General features: G+C 45.5%; 1 protein-coding gene across 1 annotated transcript in view; it reads right to left on the reverse strand.

Annotated features, from left to right (window-relative positions):
- The window catches only part of LOC110532319 (thromboxane-A synthase), a 108,775-nt gene that overhangs the window by 58,421 nt on the left and 30,595 nt on the right, over window positions 1-19,759 (reverse strand). The window contains 2 exon segments of the mRNA XM_036977694.2: window positions 10,945-11,041; window positions 15,316-15,368. Of these exon segments, the coding sequence (XP_036833589.1) occupies window positions 10,945-11,041; window positions 15,316-15,368 (150 nt within the window).

Consider the following 19,759-nt stretch of genomic DNA (forward strand, 5'->3'; position numbering starts at 1 on the left):
GCAGAGAGCTCCTGCAAATGTGTACATATTGTTACAAAAAAAAATGTTTTCATTGTTTTTGGACCTAAAATGGTTGTTTTTGATAACAATTAGTCTTTGTTGCAAATTTCTGGTGTTTTGAGCCACGGATTTGCAGATTGACTGACAGGCAAACTATTTTTAGGTTGGGTAGGTATCTAGTTAGCTGGCTAATGTTTTTGTTTGGAAAATGCATCTGGACATAGTACCAGCTTTTTTATTTCACCAGGCTGCCAGTTCCTGATCTTTTGAGAACATCATGTGAGGAGTCACTTGAAGAGTGTTAGGAATGGGAGATGGAGGAATACAGTGCTGAGGCAGAGGGCTCGTAGTGAGGACGACTGGCTACTATTCTGAACTTTGCGTGGTGAGCTTTCTGGCACCCAGAACTGCCGAGGCATCACCTAAGTGAGTGCTTCACAGAGTGGAAGAGTAGACCTGTGGCTATATGACTCAGGCTGGTTCCCAGACTTGCCCTCTACAAGATCATCAGCAGACTCCATCACCATCATTTACCATCCTGTGACCAGCTACCTCCGCTCAAGTGGCAAGTAGCCAAGTGGTTAGAGTGTTAACCTAGTTGTCATGTTGTGTCTTGTCTCTGTCCTTTCCCTTCACCCTGTCTCCCTCTGCTGGTCGTTGTTATGTTACCTTTTCTCCCCCGCTTTCCCCCAGCTGTCCCTTGTCTCCTCTAACTACCCATTCACCCCGTTCCCCACCTGTTCCCTTTTTCCCTCTGATTAGGTCCCTATATCTCTCTCTGTTTCTGCTCCTGTCCTTGTCGGATTCTTGTTTGTTTGTGTTTCATGCCTGAGCCAGACTATCGTCATGTTTGCTGTAACCTTGTCCTGTCCTGTCGGAATCTGCCGGTCTATCTGAGCCTACCTATGTTTGGTTATTAAAGAAGCTCTGTTTAAGTTAGTTCGCTTTTGGGTCCTCATTCACTCACCATAACAGAAGAATCCGACCAAGAATGGACCCAGCGACTTCGGATCCTCTCCACTCAGCCGTCGGAATCCAGGGAGCGATGCTAGACAGACACGAGCAGGAAGTGTCTGCTGCTCGACATGCCGTTGAGACCCTGGCCACCCAAGTCTCCAACCTCACAGAACAGGTTCACCATCTCCGCCTCGATCCACCGGCCACTTCCAGGGCTTTCGAATCTCCGGAGCCCAGAATCAATAACCCGCCGTGTTACTCTGGGGAGCCCACTGAATGCCGCTCGTTCCTCACCCAGTGTGATATTGTGTTTTCTCTCCAGCCCAACACTTACTCCAGGAGCACTGCTCGTGTCGCCTACGTCATATCTCTCCTTATTGGACGGGCTCGTGAGTGGGGCACGGCAATCTGGGAGGCAAGGGCTGAGTGTACTAACCAGTATCAGGACTTTAAGGAGGAGATGATACGGGTTTTTGATCGATCTGTTTTTGGGGAGGAGGCTTCCAGGGCCCTGTCTTCCCTATGTCAAGGTAATCGATCCATAACAGACTACTCTATTGAGTTTCGCACTCTTGCTGCCTCCAGTGGCTGGAACGAGCCGGCTTTGCTCGCTCGTTTTCTGGAGGGTCTCCGCGCAGAGGTAAAGGATGAGATTCTCTCCCGGGAGGTCCCTTCCAGCGTGGATTCCCTGATTGAACTCGCTATTCGCATTGAGCGACGGGTTGATCTGCGTCACCGAGCTCGTGGAAAGGAGCTCGCGTTCTCCGTTGCCCCCCTCTCCGCATCACTACCATCTTCCTCTGCCGGCTCGGGAGCTGAGCCTATGCAGCTGGGAGGTATCCGCATCTCGACTAAGGAGAGGGAACGGAGAATCACCAACCGCCTCTGTCTCTATTGCGGTTCTGCTGGTCATTTTGTCACTTCATGTCCAGTAAAAGCCAGAGCTCATCAGTAAGCGGAGGGCTACTGATGAGCGCTACTACTCCTGTCTCTCCTTCAAGATCCTGCACTACCTTGTCGGTCCATCTACGCTGGACCGGTTCGTCAGCTTCCTGCAGTGCCTTAATAGACTCTGGGGCGGAGGGCTGTTTTATGGACGAGACCTGGGCTCGGGAACATGACATTCCTCTCAGACAGTTAAGGGAGTCCACGGCCTTGTTCGCCCTGGATGGTAGTCCTCTCCCCAGGATTCAGCGTGAGACGCTACCTTTAACCCTCACTGTTTCTGGTAATCATAGCGAAACCATTTCTTTTTTGATTTTTCGTTCACCTTTTACACCTGTTGTTTTGGGCCATCCCTGGCTAGTTTGTCATAATCCTTCCATTAATTGGTCTAGTAATTCTATCCTCTCCTGGAACGTCTCTTGTCATGTGAAATGTTTAATGTCTGCTATCCCTCCTGTTTCCTCTGTCTCTTCTTCACAGGAGGAGCCTGGTGATTTGACAGGGGTGCCGGAGGAATATCACGATCTGCGCACGGTGTTCAGTCGGTCCAGGGCCACCTCTCTTCCTCCACACCGGTCGTATGATTGTAGTATTGATCTCCTTCCGGGAACCACTCCCCCCCGGGGTAGACTATACTCTCTGTCGGCTCCCGAACGTAAGGCTCTCGAGGATTATTTGTCTGTAGCTCTTGACGCCGGTACCATAGTCCCCTCCTCCTCTCCCGCCGGAGCGGGGTTTTTTTTTGTCAAGAAGAAGGACGGGTCTCTGCGCCCCTGCATAGATTATCGAGGGCTGAATGACATAACAGTTAAGAATCGTTATCCGCTTCCTCTTATGTCTTCAGCCTTCGAGATCCTGCAGGGAGCCAGGTTTTTCACTAAGTTGGACCTTCGTAACGCTTACCATCTCGTGCGCATCAGGGAGGGGGACGAGTGGAAGACGGCGTTTAACACTCCGTTAGGGCACTTTGAATACCGGGTTCTTCCTTTCGGCCTCGCTAACGCTCCAGCTGTCTTTCAGGCATTAGTCAATGATGTCCTGAGAGACATGCTGAACATCTTTGTTTTCGTTTACCTTGACGATATCCTGATTTTTTCACCGTCACTCCAGATTCATGTTCAGCACGTTCGACGTGTCCTCCAGCGCCTTTTAGAGAATTGTCTTTTTGTGAAGGCTGAGAAGTGCACTTTTCATGCCTCCTCCGTCACATTTCTCGGTTCTGTTATTTCCGCTGAAGGCATTAAGATGGATCCCGCTAAAGTCCAAGCTGTCATTGATTGGCCCGTCCCTAAGTCACGCGTCGAGCTGCAGCGCTTTCTCGGCTTCGCGAACTTCTATCGTCGTTTCATCCGTAATTTCGGTCAGGTGGCCGCTCCTCTCACAGCCCTTACTTCTGTCAAGACGTGCTTTAAGTGGTCCATTTCCGCCCAGGGAGCTTTTGATCTCCTCAAGAATCGTTTTACATCCGCTCCTATCCTTGTTACACCTGACGTCTCTAGACAGTTCGTTGTCGAGGTTGACGCGTCAGAGGTGGGCGTGGGAGCCATTCTTTCTCAGCGCTCCCTCTCTGACGACAAGGTCCACCCATGCGCGTATTTTTCTCATCGCCTGTCGCCGTCGGAACGTAACTATGATGTGGGTAACCGCGAACTGCTCGCCATCCGGTTAGCCCTAGGCGAATGGCGACAGTGGTTGGAGGGGGCGACCGTTCCTTTTGTCGTTTGGACTGACCATAGGAACCTTGAGTACATCCGTTCTGCCAAACGACTTAATGCGCGTCAGGCGCGTTGGGCGCTGTTTTTCGCTCGTTTCGAGTTCGTGATTTCTTATCGTCCGGGCTCTAAGAACACCAAGCCTGATGCTTTGTCTCGTCTCTTCAGTTCTTCAGTAGCCTCCACTGACCCCGAGGGGATTCTCCCTGAGGGGCGTGTTGTCGGGTTGACTGTCTGGGGAATTGAGAGGCAGGTAAAACAAGCGCTCACTCACACTCCGTCGCCGCGCGCTTGTCCTAGGAACCTTCTTTTCGTTCCCGTTCCTACTCGTCTGGCCGTTCTTCAGTGGGCTCACTCTGCCAAGTTAGCCGGCCACCCTGGCGTTCGGGGTACGCTTGCTTCCATTCGCCAGCGTTTTTGGTGGCCCACCCGGGAGCATGACACGCGTCGTTTCGTGGCTGCTTGTTCGGTCTGCGCGCAGACTAAGTCCGGTAACTCTCCTCCTGCCGGCCGTCTCAGGCCGCTTCCTATTCCCTCTCGACCGTGGTCTCACATCGCCTTAGATTTTGTCACCGGACTGCCTTCGTCAGCGGGGAAGACTGTTATTCTTACGGTTGTCGATAGGTTCTCTAAGGCGGCCCATTTCATTCCCCTTGCTAAGCTTCCTTCTGCTAAAGAGACGGCACAAATCATCATCGAGAATGTTTTCAGAATTCATGGCCTTCCGTCAGACGTCGTTTCGGACAGAGGTCCGCAATTCACGTCTCAATTTTGGAGGGAGTTTTGCCGTTTGATTGGGGCTTCCGTCAGTCTCTCTTCCGGCTTTCACCCCCAGTCTAACGGTCAAGCAGAACGGGCCAATCAGACTATTGGTCGCATCTTACGCAGTCTTTCTTTTCGCAACCCTGCGTCTTGGTCAGAACAGCTCCCCTGGGCAGAATACGCCCACAACTCGCTTCCTTCGTCTGCGACCGGGCTATCTCCTTTTCAGAGTAGCCTCGGGTACCAGCCTCCGCTGTTCTCATCTCAGTTCGCCGAGTCCAGCGTCCCCTCCGCTCAGGCTTTTGTCCAACGTTGCGAGCGCACCTGGAAGAGGGTCAGGTCTGCACTTTGCCGTTATAGGACGCAGACTGTGAGGGCTGCTAATAAGCGTAGAACTAAGAGTCCTAGATATTGTCGCGGTCAGAGAGTTTGGCTCTCCACTCAGAACCTTCCCCTTAAGACGGCTTCTCGCAAGTTGACCCCGCGGTTCATTGGTCCGTTCCGTATTTCTCGGGTCATTAATCCTGTCGCAGTTCGACTTCTTCTTCCGCGATACCTTCGTCGCGTCCACCCGGTCTTCCATGTCTCCTGTATTAAGCCCGTTCTTCGCGCCCCCGCTCGTCTTCCCCCCCCCCCCCCCATCCTTGTCGAGGGCGCACCCATCTACAGGGTCCGCAGGATTTTGGACATGCGTCCACGGGGCCGTGGTCACCAGTACCTTGTCGATTGGGAGGGGTACGGTCCTGAGGAGAGGAGTTGGGTTCCCTCTCGGGACGTGCTGGACCGTGCGCTGATCGAGGATTTCCTCCGTTGCCGCCAGGTTTCCTCCTCGAGTGCGCCAGGAGGCGCTCGGTGAGTGGGGGGGTACTGTCATGTTGTGTCTTGTCTCTGTCCTTTCCCTTCACCCTGTCTCCCTCTGCTGGTCGTTGTTATGTTACCTTTTCTCCCCCGCTTTCCCCCAGCTGTCCCTTGTCTCCTCTAACTACCCATTCACCCCGTTCCCCACCTGTTCCCTTTTTCCCTCTGATTAGGTCCCTATATCTCTCTCTGTTTCTGCTCCTGTCCTTGTCGGATTCTTGTTTGTTTGTGTTTCATGCCTGAGCCAGACTATCGTCATGTTTGCTGTAACCTTGTCCTGTCCTGTCGGAATCTGCCGGTCTATCTGAGCCTACCTATGTTTGGTTATTAAAGAAGCTCTGTTTAAGTTAGTTCGCTTTTGGGTCCTCATTCACTCACCATAACACTAGTAACCAAAAGATTGCAAGATCGAATGCCTGAGCCGACAAGGCAAAAATCTGTCGTTCTGCCTCTGAACAAGGCAGTTAACCCACTATTCCTAGGCTGTCATAGAAAATAAGAATATGTTCTTAACTGACTTGCCTAGTTAAATAGAGGAAGAAAAAAACGCCATGAACCAACCCTCTCCATCTGCAGAGGATGCAGAATTCAAAGACCTGGCTCTATTGGTTGACCTGACCTGTCATGATACATTGCTTGTTTGTCTTCTATTATGAAAAGCACTATAGAAGTTTCATAAATTATTATTATTTGAATCACAATCAAATATAGCAATTTAGACCATAGAAATCTTCTTAGCCACCCTGTTCCATTGCCATGGCAATTATGAATCATAAAAATACACATGACCACATCACACATTCAATTAGGTAGAACGTTGGAATTAGAATGTTTGGTTGATAAGAGCCAGTGTTTATTTAAACCCATTGCCATGGTGATTCTAAATCATACAAAAACATTGCCTTTTGAATATGATGATATCTCAATTGAATGCAGCCTGTTTTCAATGTAGAATGCTTGGTTGGAACTCAGTTTCGGTGGAAACAAACCCAAGACTAGGTGTGCGACTTGTGCTCTGCTATTTGAGATTATCTATTTGTCAACAATGGGTGTGTTCGTAAATTCACTCTGGAGTGCCAGAGTGCTCTCCGAGCGCGCTCTGGGTGTTTCATAAATTCAGAGCTCTGTCAGATCGTTCGTTCCTCTGGATGCTCTGGCTGAGGAGTAGGGTTGATCCGAGCATTCTGACCTCACAACTGCAGTCAAGCACCCGAGCTAACTGGCTCACTCTGACTCTAGCCATGAATTCTTTGTGGGTAAAGTTTTCTAGCTAGCTACCTGTTCTTTGTCAGTTAGCCTGCGGTCTACACACACCACAGTGGATATTCTAGACAATTAAACATGGCAAAATTAACACAGTATGTATTTATTAGCATGTCAAGCTCAACTTTTTATAGTCAGGCAACATATGAGATGTGAGTGGGCAACTTTCCATTCTGAAGAAGGAGTTAATTTTCTTTTGCATCAGCTCAAAACCAGCCGGCATTGTATTCAACCAAAGAGTCTCCCGTTTCTATAAAGAATGGTACACCTCTGATTGTAAATCCACACTAAGCCAGATCGAGTCCATTTTAAAAGAATTAAGAACGGCTCTTCTCTCAACTGAGGAAGCTGGCTTGATGGGAGCCCACATCTCTCTCCATGAACTCAAAAGAGCACTGGATAACATAAATAAAGGCAAATCACCTGGTTGTAATGGTATTCCTCCTGAGGTCTATTTACAATTTTGGAACCACTTAGGTCCACTGTTACTTGAAATTATTAACACAGCCATTCACAAAGGTACATTTGGAAGGGGTGTAAATACAGCACTAATTTTGCTTTGTGAAACAAAAGGTAAGGACTCCACCCAGTGCTCTCACTATCGCCCCTTATCTTTGATAAACACAGATATAAAAAAAAAACATCTACAAAACGTACTTACCCAAATTGGTACATCCGGACCAAAACGGGTTTGTTAAAAAACGATTATCCAGAGATAACCTCCGTCGTCTATTACATATCTTACATGCTTCATCAGAAACCAAAGCTCCTTGGGTAGTTCTATCTCCCGACGCAGAAAAAACTAGGGAATATGGTGCCATTTGGGACACAGCCAGAGCCAACATGGCGGGTGGATGATGAAAGCAACTGGGACCTCCTGACCTCTGTTTGATACTTGTCACTCTATCATTAGATGTGAACCTGGCACCCTCGGACGCCATTGGTCAGTTCTGCTTTCAGACACAAACACTTCTACTGTATGTCTAGAGCCTCAAAGACAAAGGCTATTGGCTGAAAAAAAATCCCTAAGCCTGAACTTGTTCAGGGACATGTCCTCTTTCTTCCTGCAATGCAGTCAGAAAGAGTGCACTAAGATTATCCTGCTTTAGATTGAAAACATATGACAATGGGTTCACAGTAGAATGACAATGGTGACTACATACACATCCTCGCTGCAGAGGTTTGAATGAATTTACAGAATTGATGAGATTCAATCACCCTGTGGTAGGCAAGAGTACAGATTTCATAGCCCAACTCGAGGTTATGATCAGATAGCTTGTCAAAAACTGCTGTAAAACTAAGCAGTTCAGAGTAGATCATCTAATTTTGACTCACTACATCAAATGAGCAGAAAAAGTACATACCAGAAAAATGTCACTTTGGCATAGTACCAGTCAAAAGTTTGGTAAAAGACCAAGTCCATATTATGGAAAGAACAGCTCGAATAAGCAAAGAGAAACGACAGCCCATCATTTCTTTTAGACATGAAGGTCAGTCAACCCAGAAAATGTCAAGAAGTTTCTTCAAGCGCAGTCGCAAAAACCATCAAGCGCTATGATGAAACTGTCTCTCATGAGGACCGCCACAGGAAAGGAAGACCCAGAGTTACCTCTGCTGCAGAGGATACATTCATTAGAATATCTGCACCTCAGATTTCAGCCCAAATAAAAGCTTCACAGAGTTCAAGTAACAGACACATTTCAACATCAAAAGACTGCGTAATCAGGCCTCCATGGTCGAATTGCTGTAAAGAAATCACTACTAAAGGAAATCAATAAGAAGAAGAGCTTGGGCCAAGAAACACAAGTAATGAACATTAGACCGATGGAAATCTGTCCTTTGGTCTGATGAGTCCAAATGTGAGACATTTGATTCCAACCCCCATGTCTTTGTGAGACGCAGAGTAGGTTAACGGATGATCTCTGCATGTGTGGTTCTCACCGTGAAGCATGGAGGAGGAGGTGTAATAATGTGGCGGTTCTTTGCTGGTGACACTGTCAGTTATTTATTTAGAATTCAAGGCACAATTAACCAGCATGGATCCACAGCATTCTGCAGCGATACGCCATCCCATCTGGTTTGTGCTTAGTGGGACTATCATTTGTTTTTCAACAGGACAATGAACCAAAACCCAACACACCTCCACACTGTGTAAGGGCTATTTGACCAAGAAGGAGAGTGATGGAGTGCTGCATCAGATGACCTGGCCACCACAATCACCCAACCTCAACCCAATTGATATGGTTTGGGATGAGTTGGACCACAGAGTGAAGGAAAAGCTGCCAACAAGTGCTCAGCATATGTGGGAACTCCTTCAAGACTATTGGAAAAGCATTCCAGGTGAAGCTGGTTGAGAGAATGCCAAGAGTGTGCAAAGCTGTCATCAAGTCAAAGGGTGGCTACTTTGAAGATTCTCAAATATAACATATATTTGAATTTGTTTAAAACTTCTTTGGTTACCACATGATTCCATATGTGTTATTTCATGGTTTTGATTTCTTCACTATTATTCACTATGTGTCCAAACTTTTGAGTGGTACTGTATGTAATGCATCAATATTATGATTTAAACGATGGGCACATACAGTTGAAGTCAGAAGTTTACATAAATCTTTGTCAAATACAGTTAAACTCAGTTCTTCACAATTACTGACATTTAAACCTAGTAAATATTCCCTATCTTAGATCAGTTAGGATCACCACTTTATTTTAAGAATGTGAAATGTCAGAATGATAGCAGAGAGAATGATTTATTTAAACTTTTATTTATTTCATCACAATCCCAGTGGGTCAGAAGTTTACATACACTCAATTAGTAGTATGTACAGTACATGTACAGTTGAAGTCGGAAGTTTACATACACCTTAGCCAAATACATTTAATATCAGTTTTTCACAATTCCTGACATTTAATCCTAGTAAAAATGCCCTGTTTTAGGTCAGCTAGGATCACCACTTTATTTTAAGAATGTGTCAGAATAACAGTAGAGATAATTATTTATTTCAGCTTTTATTTCTTTCATCACATTCCCAGTGGGTCAGAAGTTTACATACACTAAATTAGAATTTGGTAGCATTGCCTTTAAATTGTTTAACTTGGGTCAAATGTTTTGGGTAGCCTTCCACAAGCTTCCCACAAAAAGTTGGGTGAATTTTGGCCTATTCCTCCTGACAGAGCTGATGTAACTGAGTCAGGTTTGTAGGCCTCCTTGCTCTCACACGCTTTTTCAGTTCTGCCCACAAATGTTCTATGGGATAAGGTCAGGGCTTTGTGATGGCCACTCCAATACCTTGACTTTGTTGTCCTTAAGCCATTTTGTCAAAATTTTGGAAGAATCATTGTCCATTTGGAAGACCCATTTGCGACCAAGCTTTAACTTCCTGACTGATGTCTTGAGATGTTGCTTCATTATATCCACATAATTTTCCTTTCTAATGACGCAATCTATTTTGTGAAGTGCACCAGTCCCTCCTGCAGCAAATCACCCCCACAACATGATGCTGCCACCCCCGTGCTTCCCGGTTGGGATGGTGTTCTTCGGCTTGCAAGCCTCCCCCTTTTTCCTCCTTACATGTATAAACAGACCATCGTTATGATGGTCATTATGGCCAAACAGTTCTATTTTTGTTTCATCAGGCCAGAGGACATTTCTCCAAAAAGTATGATCTTTGTCCCCATGTGCAGCTTTTTTTATGGTGTTTTGGAGCAGTGGCATCTTCCTTGCTGAGCGGCCTTTCAGGTTATGTCGCTATAGGACTTGTTGTACTGTGAATATAGATACTTTTATACCTGTTTCCTCCAGCATCTTCACAAGGTCCTTTGCTGTTGTTCTGGGATTGATTTGCACTTTTCACACCAAAGTACGTTTATCTCTAGGAGACAGAACACGTCTCCTTCCTTAGCGGTATGACGGCTGCATGGTCTCATGGTGTTTATGTTTGCCTACTATTGTTTGTACAGATGAACGTGGTACCTTCATGCAATTGGAAATTGCTCCCAATGATGAACCAGACTTGATTTTCCCATGATATCAAGCAAAGAGGCACTGAGTTTGAAGGTAGGCCTTGAAATACATCCACAGGTACACCTCCAATTGACTCAAATGATGTCAATTAGCCTATCAGAAGCTTCTAAAGCCATGACATCATTTTCTGGAATTTTCCAAGCTGTTTAAAGGCACTGTCAACTTAGTGTATGTAAACTTCTGACCCACTGGAATTGTGATGCAGTGAATTATAAGTGAAATAATCTGTCTGTAAACAATTGTTGGAAAAATTATTTGTGTCATGCACAAAGTAGCTGTCCTAACCGACTTGCCAAAACTATAGTTTGTTAACAAGAAATTTGTGGAGTGGTTGAACAACGAGTTTTAATGACTCCAACCTAAGTGTGTGTAAACTTCTGACTTCAGCTGTAGGTGTAAAGGGCATTTTCCTTGTTGACTTACCATTCTGTTAGGGAAGGTGCTGAAGTCCTTTACCATGATCTGTCTGAGCATGTCAGGGTCAGCTACCACCACCACGGGCCTCCGGCCTAGATAGTATCTGGAGAGACAACACAGGACAGGTTGACATGCCAGACACATTTGTTTGCACGCATACACACACAAAGGCATACACACAGGAGCATTCACACAGCCACACACCCACACAAACAGACACACATGCGCACACATGCGCACACACACACATACACCACACACATACACCACACACATACATCACACACACACAAACGGCTTTGGGGCTAGCATGAATAAATAACAGGACGCCAATCAAAAGTGGTGGTCATCACAGAGGAAGTGAGGCCTGGGGAGAAATATACTCAAAACCACACCCACACACCTTAGACTTGGACTTGTTGAGGAGGCTAATACTGAAGTAGAGTCTTACAACAGAAGAACAACAAGCCATGGGCTTGATAAACCACAGGATTTAAAGGAGCAAAGTCATGGCTTTGTTTGTTTCCTACAGCACCACTCGTTATTGTTCTAAGCTAGTCCTCTCTGTCAGGATTGCCTCAGTTCACTGCAATGATGGCCAGGATACACTGACTAACTGCTCAGTCCTATCTCACCATGTTATAGGACATAGGCCATAGGAGATTTGTCACAAGGCTGAGTGGAGGGCTAATGCCTGGTGCTATAAAGCCAAGGTTAAAAGGTAAGGAGAAAGTCCTCTCTCACAGGAACTCCATCTTGTTAAGTGCCTTTTTAATGAAAGTACATTTCAAATGCAATTTTTTTTGAAGATAATTAGACACTGCAGATTGATAATTGGATATTAAATCTTCCAGGCAAATAAGAGATACAATACATCTAGGAATATTGGAGGATTTAAAAGCTCCTCATTTATTGGAGAGTCTAAGGTTTCCAATCATCAGTGGAATACAGTCTGGGTAAAGGTAGCTAGTATAAATATGATATTCAGCCCTGAGCGAGGGGCTGTATGGGGAGCCACACTGGAGCACTGAGACTGTCTGTCACTATGAATTAAGAGTACCGTGCTCATCCCTGGCTCCCCTAAGTTACTCACACGCACACATGCACGCGCACACACACCCACCCCTCATCGGGGCTCATCAAAAAGCAGACAGCTATTCCTGCTGCTCCTATGGCAGTGTCTCATTCCTACAGTGACACACTAATCCAGCTCAGCCTGTGGCCAATCTCTATTCCTGTTATAGTTGTTATAATACCTACAGAAAAACATGTTGCCTCTGATAGATGCAGGGTGTCTATAGTCATTCAGACTACTACAACAGCTGTGAATAGTTACATTAATGAAACAATTCCTCTCAAAACTTTTAAGTCAGCATTTTTGGTTGAGGGACTGATGGTATAATGGCTTTCAACAGATTCACAAACAACTCCTGGACCCATAAAACAAAAGGTCTCAGAGTAGGAGTGCTGATCCAGGATCAGTGTTGCCTTTTCGATCATAATGAATAAGATTATGAGGGGGGGGGGGGGGGGGGCTGATCCTATATCATCACTCCTACTCAGAAACATTATTTGAACATAGGCCATGAACTCTGGATGACATGAAAGGAGGGTAGGCTACAGAAGATGTTGCTCTAGTCTTGTCCCCAGTTGCAAAGCTAATGTTACTCCACATGTAGCAGGGTTTAAATAGTACGGGGTAATGGTCCAGCAGTAGAGGGAGGACTCTGACCTCCATTTAAAGGAAGGTCATTTAACAATCCATTTGTCTGTTTATGACTGCACCAGGCTGTGACACTGGACAGGTAATGGTTCTGTTATCTGGCCCGGAAGTGAGTTCCATTCCATAGCCTGCATGGGTAACATTATAACCACTCTGGCCTGGCTACTCAGACCAACTAGTAGCTATGCAGGCTCCTCTGTGTGTTGGTGTGTTTCATGACCCATCGGTGGCTATAGTCGCAACACCGTAACTATACAAATGTATGAATGCATATCATTCCATTTGTGTGTTTGCAAAGTTAAGGTGTAAGTTTCACCTGCCATTGTATGGTCCTGCTGTATTTTAGTTTCCAAAATACAAATCACAAATATTTCTGCCTGAGCATATTCATGGTGCATTTTGTTAGCAGAGAAACTAGGTTTTTTGTGTGTTTTTTCTTCTTCTTCGATTGTCCATTAGATGTATTTATATGATCTGTATTTATGTTATACAGTTGAAGTCAGACGTTTACATACACTTAGGTTGGAGTCAATAAAACTCGTTTTTCAACCACTCCACACATTTCTTGTTAAAAACAACTATCGTTTTGGCAAGTTGGTTAGGACATCTACTTTGTGCATGACACAAGTCACTTTTCTAACAATTGTTTACAGACAGATTATTTCACTTATAATTCACTATATCACTGTATCCAGTGGGTCAGAAGTTTCCATACACTGAGTTGACTGTGCCTTGAAACAGCTTGGAAAATTCCAGAAAATGATGTTATGGCTTTAGATGCTTCTGATAGGCTAATTGACATAATTTGAGTCAATTGGAGGTGTACCTGTGGATGTATTTCAAGGCCTACCTTCAAACTCAGTGAAGCTTTGCTTGATATCATGGGAAAATCAAAATAAATCAGCCAAGACCTCAGAAAAACAATTGTAGACCTCTACAAGTTTGGTTCATCCTTAGGAGCAATTTCCAAACGCCTGAAGGTACCACGTTCATCTGTACAAACAATAGTACGCAAGTATAAACACCATGGGACCACGCAGCCGTCATACCGCTCAGGAAGGAGACGCATTCTGTCTCCTAGAGATTAATGTACTTTGGTGCGAAAAGTGCAAATCAATCTCAGAACAGCAGCAAAGGACCATGTGAAGATGCTGGAGGAAACAGGTACAAAGTATCTATATCCACAGTACAACGAGTCCTATATCGACATGAAAGGCCACTCAGCAAGGAAGAAACCACTGCTCCAAAACCGCCATAAAAAAGCCAGACTATGGTTTTCAACTGCACATGGGGACAAAGATCATACTTTTTGGAGAAATTTCCTCTGGTCTGATGAAACCGTGAAGCACGGGGGTGGCAGCATCATGTTGTGGGTGTGCTTTGCTACAGGAGGGACTGGTGAACTTCACAAAATAGATGGCATCATGAGGTGGGAAATTATGTGGATATATTTAAGCAACATTTCAAGACATCAGTCAGGAAGTTAAATCTTGGTCACAAATGGTCTTCCAAATGGACAATGACACAAGCATTCTTCCAAAGTTGTGGCAAAATGGCTTAAGGACAACAAATTCAAGGCATTGGAGTGGTATTGGAGTGGTCAACTGAAAAAGTGTGTGTGAGCAAGGAGGCCAGCAAACCTGACTCAGTTACACCAGCTCTGTCAGGAGCAATGGGCCAAAATTCACCCAACTTATTGTGGGAAGCTTGTGGAAGGCTACCCATAATGTTTGACCCAAATTAAACAATTTAAAGGCAATGCTACCAAATACTAATTGAGTGTATGTAAACTTCTGACCCACTGGGAATGTGATGAAAGAAATAAAAGCTAAAATAAATCATTCTCTCTACAATTATTCTGACATTTCACATTCTTAGAATAAAGTGAAAAGTTAGTTAAATGTATTTGGCTAAGGTGTATGTAAAATTCCGACTTCAACTGTATGTCTCATATGAAAAATAAAGACACTTTGAAAGACTTGGTTCTAGCACTGAGTGCTTTCAACTTTGATAAGTTGATAGGGGAGCGTTCTGAGACGACGGGTTCAATCAATGTGCCATGAGCCTCTTTCTTCTGGAAAAACGACGTATCGAGCTAGTGTACTACTCTTGCTGAAGGCTGTAGTAATGTCTTTTGGCATATATCCGTGCATTCTGGCTTAAGTTTGCTTTTCCTGTCATGGCACGAAATCCAGCCATAGTGAAAGCAATTATCCCCGCTCTACTCCTCCAACCTTTTACATACAGAGAGAACGAGAGGAGCCTTCTCCCTTTGATGTGCTCTTAAGGGAAAAAAATCTGCCTTCCATAAGCAGGCCTGTATAATCAACACAGAGCTAATCTATCTGCACATCTAAGTGTGTGGCACTGGCATAAGTTTTCCAAGAAGCTTCTTTTTTAATCTTAGGGTGTTGCTTTTCACTAGCCTGGTCCCAGATCAGTTTGTGCTGTCTTGCCAATTCTTACGGTCATCGTCACATCATTGTTTGGCAAGACAAGCACAAACAGATCTGGGACCAGCCTAGCTTTTCACAAGCTTCACTGATACTTCTAACACGTCTAACAGAGGACAGGTTAGAACACTGGACAAGTCAATAAGAGTGTCCTGTATGACTTGGCTAGGATGTCAATGCAGAGAAGTGTCAATCACTTACCCACATACTCTCCCATACTTGTGAATCAGGTCCATGTGAACACCGGAAAAGCCCTGAAAAGAAAGATTAGAAAGGAACCAACTGAGATTATATAATTTATCATTTTATATGAGAGGCTTTGGTGACATCTTATCCATTCTCTCTGCTATAATGAAATGATGTGATTCCCTGTGGGTAGCTGATTGACATCTGCTAAATAAGCACTGTCCGTTGTCTTAGCTACTGGTGTAAACTTCAAAGAAACGCCCTAGCAGCACACGACGACAGCTGCATTGATTTGTCTGACACGTCTTAGCAACCTCAGACTCCTTCACATTACTGTGTCAGATGCCGACGTTGACACATGACTGACATCTTAATAAAGATGCTAAAACTTTACCCTGAACTATGATCCCTGACCAACAGGGTACTGGAAATGCAAAGTGTGTGTGTGTGTGTGTGTGTGTGTGTCTGTGTGTGTCTGTGTGTGGGCATGTTAGTATGGTTCCTTAAAAACACACGCTTCTTGAACTGCGTGCTTCTCCATACAAACGAGTCGTTTTATCTGAAAAACTGCCTTTCATCTTCTTCCAGTTGACTTGTTCGCAATCTTCTATAGAACAACAGGCTTGACAGACTGACAGAAAGAAGGAGAAGTGACGGTTTCAGTTCTGCTGTGCATTGATCTTCACTATTGATCTGCTCAAACAGTTCCTGTCTCAAGGTCTGTGTGTGTGTGTGTGCACGTGTGTGTGTTTTGGATTTTACTATCCTTGTGGGGACATTTCGCCAGTCCTCACAGGGAAAAATATTTAGGTGTTAGGGTTAGAGGTCTGGGTTTAAGGTTAAGGTTAGGTTAAGGGTTAGGTTTAGGGGGTTAGGGAAAATAGGATTTTGAATGGGAATCAATTGTCTGGTTTCCACAAGGACAGTAAAACAAACAGGTGTGTGTGTGTGTGTGTGTGTGTGTGTGTGTGTGTGTGTGTGTGTGTGTGTGTGTGTGTGTGCGTGCGTGCGTGCGAGAGAGCGCTTAACTCATCACAGCTCTATAATACAAAACATCAGCCACTGTGATTTTAGACTCAGAACATTCAGTTCCTTTCACATCAATCTGGGGAATGAATCCATGGTAGGCCTACTGCAACGTACTGCAACGTAGCTACTGCAACGTAGCACACTTAATTCAACCACACTTAATAATTGTACCCTTTTAGATCATAATGAATGTGATTGTGTAGACAGAGGGAACCTGATCCTAGATCAGCACTCTGATACACTTTCTGAATGTGGGCCCAGTACAGATGCTTGTTTGTCCCACTGTAGGAGCCCTGTCTTATCTCTTATGAATTAAAATGACACAACCAGTCGGATGTTGAACTGTTGGAAAACGTGTTGTAGGGATGCTTTGTTAAAATCGGCACCAGAACTAAGGGAGAGAGAAGGCAAACACGTAATATAATTTTGTTGTCAGTATGTGGTCTCGGCATCATTTGCATATTTGAATACAACACACTGCCAGTATTGCACTAAAAGCATACAGGAGAAGAGCTGCAATTTTATGTGACATTTTCTCAAAGAATCCAAAACACAGAACACTTGTCTACTTCAGCATGCTCATCCCTATAAGAGAGTAACCTGTAAGAGATTCCCTGCAGTCATGCATTTGTATTCACATGCGGACCAATGGTTTGACCCTGGCGTGTGTGTGTGTACTATGGGTTTTGTTAAGCCTTTGTCTACTGCAGTGTGTATACTTACTGCCTCCCTGTCTGTGCACTAGATGCACCTTACTCTTGGCACATGTCGCATGTGCTGCAGCCTCCTGTCTTCTGAGGGGATAACGTTTTGTGTTGTTGTGATGGCTAGCCTGGCTGTGAAGTAGTCCCTGTGTGACAGACAGTGGAGCCGTTAGCCAGGGGATTGATGGGCCTGATGAAATATACAATAGGACCCAACACACACACACACACACACACACACACACACACACACACACACACACACACACACACACATCCAATAACCCAGGCAGGCCTGCTATCCTCTCCTCTCATCACACAGTGAACTCAGCAGAATGGATCAGAGCGGACCTCTGTGTCCCGCATCATCTCTCATCAACACATTACGCCTGACGAGTAACAATCTCACCGTGGAGAAAGTTAAGCTTTAGAGACAGGGACATGGTGTCATGTGGACTACTAAATAAATGGTACTATCTGCAAGTACACACAGAGTTTTGCTTAAGGAGAAACATAAGAAATAGCGCAATCAAATGTCCAATAACCTTTTTGAGGAATAGCAACTTTGCTTAACTTAATTCTTAAGTCTATCATTAAGGAAAAAATGGCAGTTAAGAAGAAATGTCTTCTTAAGAAGGTTTTGTAAATCTGGGCCCAGGAGTGTACATAAACAGTAGAACCAAGCTCAAGCTCTTTCACAGGAGTTTTACCCACATTCAAGAGACTACGATTATGAATTGGTAATATCTTAGACAGAGCCCTGATGCTCTGCAGTCTGACTAGTGCATGTTGAGTGTATTGCTCATGACGACTCCATTGTCCTGCCACTAGATGTCAGTGCAGAGCAGAGACAGGGCTGGTGGAGGGCTGGTGAACGCTCCCCAGGGCTTTTTATAAAGCTTGTCTACAGAAAGGGTTTGCTTGCGTGACCTTCTCATAGATGGCATAAGAATATAACCGTGAACAATGTACCCATGTGCCGTGCATGTCTGCTGGAGTCAGGGGTAGCACTGGACACCAGTCAAAAATGATTAGGATACATTTCCCTCAGTATTCAGTGGAGCAGGGTGAGGGAATGTATGAGCAAAAATAAAGGAAAGAAAATGTCTTACATTCATGAACCAAGAACACACACGCTAAAATGACCTTTCTGTCTCAACTCTTTCTCCGTCTTTCTGCGAGGCAGTAGAATCAGAGAAGAACCAGAGTTGAATAGCCTGATCGCCCCCCCCTTCACCCATCCCTTTGGAGGCGAACCACAGCCCGAGAACAATGGGGGGGGTCTCAAAGAGGATTGCATCTCCACATAGAAGAAAAAGCTGTGGTGGGCATTCATTCAGTCTTCATGTTTACGAAGAAAACCACTACATATGATCATGTGAAAGACAGACCGAGAGAGGGCTCCTCAATCCTCCTCAATCCTCCTCAACCCTTCTGGCTGAACTGAATAGTGGTCCGTTGGCTCACAAAGGGGAACCTGTCTCGTTAAGATGCTTATAGAAAGCACTGGGCTCGTTGATATGCAAGGCGAGAGTGGCCCACAGTTTTCCTGCTTTAGAGTTAATTAAGTACCAGGCAGACACCGTTTGGCAGAGTGCCCCGGCTGGTCTACCCCCCTCTCCCCTCCGGAGCCCTGGGATGGCTACCGCCCTGGCATTCCTGCAGTCTGGGCCCCCATGGAGGGGTGATGGGTACAGAGCATTGGGGTGCGCCCGACAGAGTGCCCCTTCATGGTGCTGCCCACTGCACCAGTCCAAACTGTCTCCATTCATCCATCTCTCTCTCTCTTTCCCTGTTTCTTTATCCCTCTCTTTTCCTCTCCTTCTCCACAGTCCCTCCCTCTCCATCTCTCTCTCCCCCAGTCTTTTTATCACTGCAGAGACCGTCGCATAGCAATACCGGACACACAGTGCTGCTTAATGTTCTAACCACAATGCCGAGCAGAGCCGGAGAGGTGCCGGTCACCAACAGAGGCATACTTCATCAAGTCCAGGATAGTGTGTGTGTGTGTGTGTGTGTGTGTGTGTGTGTGTGTCAAGCATGCGCAGGACAGACTCCCCCACAGCTCCTGCCACAGACAACTCTTAATTGAGGATTCATCACTGACGGAACCAATCAATAGTTTGCGGTCTTGACTCGACAACGCAACACATAACATTCGGAAGTTTGTCCTATCCGAATTCCTCTTACGACTGCTGCAGAATGAAACACAGCAACAAGGCGTTGGGTCCCATCTGAAATGGTACCCTATTCCCTATATAGTGCACTACTTATGACCATGGCTCTTGTAGGGAATTGGGTGCCATTTCGGACGGATCTTTGGTCTAGGGAGAGATAGACATTCCTCTCTCTATCTATTCACCATGCCCAATAATTACTCTGCCCCACTTTGTAGTTCCATTCAGAGAGTCTGCACCGCAGTGTCCTCAGCTTTAGGCTGACCTTGGGAGTCATGGAGAGATGTTGGCCAGGGAAGAGGCTGGACCATGCCATTAAATCTGTGGGGGTTTAGCTCTCAGAGCTCTCAATCTCTTGTAAGCTAGGCCCGGTAATACCAGCTCTCTTTCGCTGGCTAATGTACTGTTTGGCTGTGTTGTGTGAAGGGGCCAGAGAGGTTGAGGGGATGCCATCTTTACAGGGGGGAACATGGGGGTTGGTGGTGGGTGAACCTCTATATCTGTGGCTTGGGTATCAGAAAGGGTCAACCAGTCAGCCAGCACGCCAGT

This window comes from Oncorhynchus mykiss, chromosome 1 (assembly GCF_057628025.1).
Source record: "Oncorhynchus mykiss isolate SJ-2025 chromosome 1, ASM5762802v1, whole genome shotgun sequence".
Classification (NCBI taxonomy): Eukaryota; Metazoa; Chordata; class Actinopteri; order Salmoniformes; family Salmonidae; genus Oncorhynchus; species Oncorhynchus mykiss.